Source organism: Myotis davidii, unplaced genomic scaffold (genome assembly GCF_000327345.1).
Source record: "Myotis davidii unplaced genomic scaffold, ASM32734v1 scaffold175, whole genome shotgun sequence".
Taxonomy (NCBI): domain Eukaryota; kingdom Metazoa; phylum Chordata; class Mammalia; order Chiroptera; family Vespertilionidae; genus Myotis; species Myotis davidii.
Window position 1 is genome coordinate 3,249,901 of NW_006286972.1, and position 8,362 is coordinate 3,258,262.

At 44.2% G+C, this 8,362-nt stretch overlaps 1 protein-coding gene and 1 pseudogene across 7 annotated transcripts in view; one reads left to right on the top strand and one right to left on the bottom strand.

The window, feature by feature from the left end:
- PCNT (pericentrin) overlaps nt 1-8,362 on the bottom strand; it is a 90,905-nt gene that overhangs the window by 77,891 nt on the left and 4,652 nt on the right. For all 7 annotated transcript variants that reach the window (XM_015560688.1, XM_015560693.1, XM_015560691.1 and 4 more), the window contains exons 2-4: nt 3,303-3,398; nt 1,886-1,987; nt 1,202-1,457 (exon numbers count right to left, since the gene is read on the bottom strand). In XM_015560688.1, coding sequence (XP_015416174.1) covers nt 1,202-1,457; nt 1,886-1,948 — 319 coding nt within the window. In that variant the 5' untranslated portion in view covers nt 1,949-1,987; nt 3,303-3,398. The remainder of the gene's footprint in view (nt 1-1,201; nt 1,458-1,885; nt 1,988-3,302; nt 3,399-8,362) is intronic.
- LOC102757034 lies at nt 2,087-6,291 on the top strand (annotated as a pseudogene).

Below are 8,362 nucleotides of genomic sequence, written 5' to 3' on the forward strand. Positions count from 1 at the left end.
GGCAGTATGGTCTTAGGCGACCCCTGTGAAAGGGTCCTTTGACCGCCAAAGGGGTCACGACCCACAGGCTGGGAACCGCTGAGAAGACACAGAGACTGTACTACAAGAACCTGAGAAGAGCCTGGCCCATGTGGCTCGGTGGTTGAGCATAGAGTAGGAACCAGGAGGTCACAGTTCGCTTCCCAGTCAGGGAACATACACAGGTTGTGGGCTCGCTCCCCAGTAGGGGGTGTACAGGGGGCAGCCAATCCATGATTCTCTCTCATCATTGATGTTTCTCTCTCTCTCTCTCCCTTCCTCTCTGAAATCAATTAAAAAATATATTTAAAAAGGAACCTGAGAAAAGACCCAGAAAGAAAAGGACTTCTCAACACACCTGGAGCCAGCATGCTGCTTTTTCATTCCAAATGAAAAACCCAGCAAAAGGGCAGATAATCAAGTGCTCACACCAGCAGGAAAGTGGGATGACTGCCAGGGATGTGGGATTCCTTTTTGGGTGACAAATATTCTAATCACAGACAGTAATGATGTCTGCATAACACTGACACACTCAAAGCCACCGACATGTACACTTTAAATTGGTGAATTGTGTGGTATGAGAATTACTGCTCAGTAAAGCTATTATTTAAAACACGTTTACAAAAAGTGTGACTAACAAAAAAAATTAAAATTAGAACACCAAAGTATATTTTAGACATAAGCTCAGTCTAGGCTAGAGAATCAGGAGATAAAGAGGCTCCTGGGCTGCCCATCAGGAACACCGGGGCCCCACTGGGCTCAGAAGAGTCTGTAGGATGAGGGAGTCTGTGTCTAGGAGCATCTGGTCGGGCTGGATAAAACATGGCCACAGACACAGTCCTATCAACGATGCAGATGTAGAAACCTCAAGCATGTAAGCAAAACACCTCCAACAACATCATTTCAAAAGTTAACAGAAGCCCGTTGAAGAACTGGAAAGAGGCAAAGGGACAGAGAGCAGGATAAGGATATGCAGAGCTGGACGCACAACCACCAGCCAGGAGGTAAACAAGGGCCCAGCGATGGTCAAGGGCAGGTGCCCACACATGGAACACACCACATAGCTCCCACATGGACAGGAAGATCAGAGCATGAATGTCTCACCTTGGAGGCGCCTCTGATAGATCCACCTGCTTCCCCAAATACCAGAAATGAAAGCCCATGCCTGCCCCCACACACATACCTGTCTCACGGCTGCACCGCAGTGCCGCCTCCTCCCGCTCACGTGCATGCTGCTCCCTAACAAGCTCCAGCTCCAGCAGCTGGCGGTTCTGCAGCAGGGCCAGCTCCTGGGCATGCCGGCCATTAAGCATGTCCCGCAATTCCATCAGTGCCGTCTCCTTCTCCCTCTGCAGGTTGGCCTGCGTCAGCTCCAGCTGAGCTGTGTGCATGTTGCTCAGACTCAAGCGCAACGCCTCCAGCTCGAGGGGCGGCATTGGCTGCAAGGAGAGAGGCGGTGCTGCAGTGGCACTGGGGAAGCAGCGCTAGCTTAAGATGTGGTTGGACAGCTGCTCAGGGGTGTTGGCTGTTCCTGACTGACCAGGGCTTCTTGTCCCTCAATGCCCAACACCGCTGTGTATAAGGAGTATGATTGATCGCTGATAGGGAAGTACAGGCTGTGCAATGTGTTGTCCCTGGCACCCGACCCAAACTGCTGCCACCAGATGCCCAAGTGTGTTCCTCTATTTTCAGTGGCTCCGCATAAGACGTGGAAACAAAACAAACCAGAAGAGTAGGCACAGTAAGCCTGCAGAGCACATCCATCCACTGTGACAAATCTCTCCTACCTGCCAACCTCCCAGATCCCAAACCCACTGGGCCCTGGTCTGAGTGACAGCATCTGAGTCACCTGGGTCTGCAGCTGTACCTGCTGCATCTCTGTGGGCATTGACCATTGCTCCCTGTCAGTCTCGTCTTCATGTCGACTCATCAGTTCAGCAATTTCAGGTTTACATTCTCGTTCACACTCCTGAGGAAGGAGAGCAAGAAATGTGACCCAGAGAATTCAGTCACAAAAAATAACGACGCTATACCAGAGAGAACAGAAAACATACATCCTCGTTAAAGCATGCCCATGAGTATTCGCCGCAACACTATTCACAACCGCCAAAAGGTGGAAGCAACTCAGTGTCCACCGATGGATGACCTGATAAACAATGTGGTGCACCCACACACAGGATGTCACCAGCTACAAAAAGTAGTGATGTAGGACACATTACATCACTGATAAACTGAGAAACACATCCAGTAAAAAAAAGCCAGACACACTCACAGGTCCATTTGCAGGAAAATCCAGAACAGGCAATCCACAGACAGAAAGTAGACTGTTGGTTGCCAAGGGCTGGGGAAGAAGTAGGGTGATGGATAACGGGGAAAGGTTTCCTTTTGGGGTAACAAAAATGTACTGGAATTAACTGTGATGGATTCACAAGCTACTGAATGTAATAAAAGTCACTAAAAATGGTGAATTTTATGCTATGCAAATTACATCTCAATAAAAATAATCATAAAAGAATATACAACCTGTTGGAGTAGCTTAGTATAAAGTTGAAACTTCAATCAGAGGCTGCAGGTATTATTATTGGGTGAGCAGAGCTTGTGTACCCCTCGATCATTGTGGCAGAAACTGGGACATTAAGACTGATCGCAAGCCCGCCCTCCCGACACACTGAGTCCAAGACTGCCTCATAGGGCCATGGTGGAGACCGGATACACACCGCTGACCATGTGAGACAGGGAAGCACTCTGAGGGAAAACATCAGTATGTTATTGCTATCCTCCATGCATGAAAGACGAACTTCTCTCTTTAACATCTAGGCGAAAGGCCAAAGGTCACAGGAGGGCCGAATTGGGCTCGATCAGAAAGTCCGGAGAGACCTTCCATGCGGGGGCAACATTAAGGACCTGAGACCTGCCCTAGCCGGTTTTGCTCAGTGGATAGAGCATCGGCCTGTGGACTGAAGGGTCCTGGGTTCGATTCCAATCAAGGGCACATGCCTGGGTTGCAGCTCGATCCCCAGTAGGGGATATGCAGGAGGCAGCCAATCAATGATTCTCTCTCATCATTGATGTTTCTCTCCCTCTCCTTTCCTCTCTGAAATCAATAAAAATACATTAAAAAAAAAAAAAAGACCTGAGTCCTGCAGCGGCAGCTCTGCCTCAAGCCTCTGTGCCCCAGTTTCCACTTTGAGAGAGAAGGTTCTTAAAAGACTGAGTTCTCTCTCTGATTTAGGTTTCTACAACAGGGAGAAGTCCTCTGACAAGAGCACCCTGAAGATGCATACCTTTGTGAGGGCCCCAGGCTGTTCTGACCCGTCCCCATCCAGCTTCTGCCAGGGCTGCTCTGAGTCCTCTGTACTTGCTCCATCAGGGTTCTCCAGCTAAGAGGGGAAGAGCCAGAGAAGAGCAGTTACTCTAATGACCATGACCACGACCACGGCTGCAGCCTCAGGCCTTCTCAGCCCCTCCACCTGCCAGCCATACTGACCCCACCCCACCTGATCAGAATCTGCACTCTCCTCCTAAACCATTCTCAGGACTCAATACTTTTTATGCAACTCATTTACCTAATGCTGCTGCTGCCCCTCTTTCTTATGAATTTTGCTTCTTTAAATATTTTCACTCTGTATTTGACACCTAAATTACTAAATTTTAGTTTCTCAACAAATTCTAGTCTTTCAGACTCATGCACTTAATTTTAATTTCCAAGCTCTTAATTTTATATAAGTACAAATATTTTATCTTCAAGATCTCCCCTTTTTATATAGAATTTTCCCTTAATAATTTGTAGAAATAATAAATGAAGGTAAAAAAATAGAAAACTGTTTAAAAATATTAATTTATTTCTTTAAATAATAAATCCATTAAATAATAACATCTTTATGAACATTTTTCCCAAAAATTATGACATAATTTTAGAAAAAATATAAAACTTTTCATTTAAAATAAGACTTCTTGGGAGGATCAAAACTGGCAGCAGAATAAGTGGATGCTGCATGGACATGCTCCCAGGAATAAATTGGAATTACAACTAAAATACAGAAAAACTTCCTGAATAATCAATGGAAAACTCAAAGGAGAAAACCCTAATACCCAAAGACTGAAAGTGGAGACCGCATAGAGCAGCGGTTCTCAACCTGTGGGTCACACTTGAGGAACTGTATTAAAGGGTTGTGGCATTAGGAAGGTTGAGAACCACTGGCACAGAGACTGGTAGGAGGGGCAGAGGTGCAAAAGGGCTGGCTGGGCGCCCACCGACAGCAACTGAAGTCCCGGAGAGATATCTCAGCTGTGGGAAGTTGCCACTGAGAACTCTGGGATCTAATCCCCAAGTTGGGCCTCTCAGCAGAAAGCATCAAAACTGAGAAGGGTACCCACATAACATCTGGCTGTGAAAGCAGCGGGGTGCTTTCTGCCAGGGAGTGGCAGCTGAAAATTCAGGCACCCTCTTAAAGAGCCAATGCACAAAATTCCCTATGGAGCCACCCACCTTGTGCTCTGGCAGAGGGAGGGTGAAGTGGACTGGAGCTGTGAGAGCAGAAGCCAGGACTGGGGCTTAGGGTATAGAGCTCAGAAGGCAGACATCCCAAGTTTCCTGGGCTAAGTCATTCCCTCATTCAGCAGAGGACATCTTTCCCACATAGACATTTGCCTTGCTTGGGGGAAGAGAGTTGACACACCCTATGGAAAACACCATGCCCTGAGGCTACTTAAAAGAATTAAAAAAATTAGTCTCCAGGCAGAAGCAACTGCCCCACCCTGTTGAAAAAAAACTCTCACCACACTTGAGGAGGATTGCTTGGTGGACAATTCAAGTCGGAATCCTATCAGTCTGTAGGCAGAGGTGTTCTCTCTGGAGGCTGTGAGTCTTTGCCTGATGTAATTAGTCAGAAACAGCCTTTAACACTGTCCTGCACTAGAGATTAAGAGGTATAGAGAGGCTCGCCATCTAAAAATGTGGGTGTGTCGCCGAAACCGGTTTGGCTCAGTGGATAGAGTGTCAGCCTGCGGACTGAAAGGTCCCAGGTTCGATTCCAGTCAAGGGCATGTACCTGGGTTGCGGGCACATCCCCAGTAGGAGTTGTGCAGGAGGCAGCTAATCGGTGTTTCTCTCTCATCGATGTTTCTAACTCTCTATCTCTCTCCCTTCCTCTCTGTAAAAAATCAATAAAATATATTTTTAAAAAAAAGAAATTAGTATAAGAAAATAAAAATAAAAATAAAAATGTGGGTGTGACAGGGTCACAGATGGTGGCAGTAAGGGACAGAAGAAATATTTGAAGAAACAAAGACCAAGAATTTTCCAAAAATAATGACACATTTCAAGTCAGAGCTCTAAAAAGTGGAAAAGAACCTCAAGTAGAATAAATACCATACACATAGACACATCCCATGTCCCTGTACACATCATTTCCACACTGCTGAAAAATTGAAAGAAAAATGTAGGAAACAGCCAGAAAAGAAAGACAGTTTACATAAAGAGGAATACAGTTCCCCCTATATACCTCACCACCCGTTCAATCTAAATACGTAGAAGAGCAGCCTGGTAATTTACAAATGAGCTTTGCCTCCATCCGCACTACAACTGGTCGTTATATTGGCGGATCAAGGGTATTTCTGTCTTTGTGAAAAATGGGATAATGGATACAGTTCAATTTGGAAAAGATGCATATGTTTATCTGAAGAATCCACCACAAGATTGTCTTCCGAAAATTGGAGTGATTACAGTTTCAGGATTAGCACGTTTGGTTTCAGCAAGAAAAGGTTCTGGATTTAAGAAAATTGCTTATCCATTGGGACTGGTCACTTTAGGAGCAACTGTTTGTTACCCAGTTTAGCCTAATAATTGCAAAGGTCACCGGGAAAAAGGCATATGCTACAAGTCAGAAAATCTATGAAGCAGTTAAGTCATTGTGGACCAAAAACAACATAAAAGAGTCACTTCCTGAACCTTAAGAGAAAATTAAGCTAGAAAGCTCTGCTGAAATAGAAATACCTGCAAAAACAGCTCACGACCTGAAGCACTCAATGGCTTTGCCAACAGAACTCAGATCTGAAACAAAGACCAAATCAAATTCACCTCAGGTGCTACACAGTTTATGCCTGACCCCAAGCTTATGGATCATGGGCAGTCCCACCCAGAAGATGTAGATATGTACAGCACTAGAAGCTGAAATAGTCTATGTAGAGAATTACAAGATGCGTGAAATTCCAAATGATAATAAAAGAAATCATGTAATGGGTAATTGTGATGCATAGAGCACAATTTAAAGCAAATTTATCCTAAACATCTTCTAATATATAGATTAACCAATCAAGTAAGTGATTAAAACACAAACAGCAAATACAATCCAAACAACATTAAATGATTGGTGAAGAAGCAGAGGTAGTCGTATTAAGATGTATTTGATGACTTAACCGTGTTTATAAACAAAAAAATAAATATGTGAACAATTATGAGACTAATATCTGAAAAAATATGTATGTACTTATACACACATATATTTGCTTTAGCTTTTTCTATCAATTCCCAACTTGTGACATTAATGTCAGCTAAATTAGAATGGTTTGTGGAAGGTTATATCTCTATCCTCTTTTTCATTTCCCAAAGCTGGAATAAAATATCCTATTTTATGACAAAATGAAAGAGAGAGAGAGAGAGAGAGAGAGAGAGAGAGAGAGAGGATCTACCTAATACATAGTCACAAATGCAGACAGCCAAAATTAGGAGACAAAGAAACAACCCCCAAATGAAAGAACTAGAGAATTCACCAGAAAAAGAGATAAATGAAGCAGAGATAAGAAATTTATCTGAAACAGAATTTACGTCCCTGACCTGGTATAGGAAAAAGTTACACAAGTTCAGGAGGCACAAAGAACCCAAGCAAGAAGAACCCAAACAGGCCCATGCTCAGACATATCATAATTAAAATTCCAGAAATTAAAGACAAAGAGAGAATCTTAAAGGCAGCAAGAGAAAAAAATACTGTTACCTACAAGGAGTTCCCATAAGGCTGACACCTGATTTCTCATCAGAAATTCTACAGGTCAGAAGGGAATGGCATGAAGTACTCAAGGTAATGGAAAGCAAAGATCTGAGACCAAGATTACTATATCCAGCAAGGCTATCATTCAAAATAGACGGTGAAATAAAGAGCTTCTCAGACAAAAAAAGGCCAAAAGAGTACACGACCACCAAGCCAGCATTACAAGAAAAAACTAAAGGAACTGCTGTAACAAGAAGAAACACAGGAACCTAGCCATACAGAATTAAAATGACAATTTAAAAAAACCTATCCTATATAATAAAAGGCTAATATGCAAATTATCCCCTCGACTGGAGTTCAACCAGGGGGTGGGGCCAGCTGACCAACCTCCCTCATCCCCTCCCCCCAGCCGGCCCAGCCCTATCGGCCCCAACCCGTGCACAAATTTGTGCACCAGGCCTCTAGTTCTATATAACAAAAGGCTAATATGCAAATCGACCAAATGGCAGAATGACCAGTCACTATGATGCGCACTGACCACCGGGGGGGCAGACGCTCAACACAGGAGCTGCCTCCTGGTGGTCAGCTCCCCCAGAAGCCAGGCTCTCATGGCTGACGAACGCAGTGGCCGTGGCAGGAGCATCTCCCACCTCCACAGCAGCGCTAAGGATCTCCTGAGGGGTCGTGGACTACGAGAGGGCACAGGCCGGGCTGAGGGAACCGCCCCCGCAGTGCACGAATGTAGTGCACCAGGCCTCTAGTCAATAATAACCCTAAATGTAAATGGATTGAATGTTCCAATCCAAAGTCATAGGGTAGCTGAATGGATACAAAAACATGACCCAACTATATGCTGCCTATGAGAGACCCACCTCAAAACAAAAAACACACAGAGGATGAGAGTGAAGGGGCGGAAAAAAATTTTCCATACAAATGGAAAAGCAAAAAAAGCTGGAGTAGCAATACTCATATCCGACAAAATAGACCTTAAAATGAAAGTCATCACAAGAGACAACAAAGGTTACTACATAATATTAAAGGGATCAATCCAACAAGAGGATATAACCTTTGTAAAACATATATGCACCCAATATAGGAGCACCTAAATATATTTTTAAAAACTTCCAGACGACTTTAATGGAGAGATCAGCAACAATACAGTCATAGTAGGGGACTTTAACACCCCTCTGACTTCACTGGATAGATCTTCCAGAACAAAAAAGGAAAGAGAGGTTCCAAAGGACACACTAGATCAGATGGATTTAATTGACATTTATAGAACATATCACCCCAACACAGCAGAATATACATTCTTCTCAAGTGCACATGGATCATTCACAAAGACAGACCACATGTCA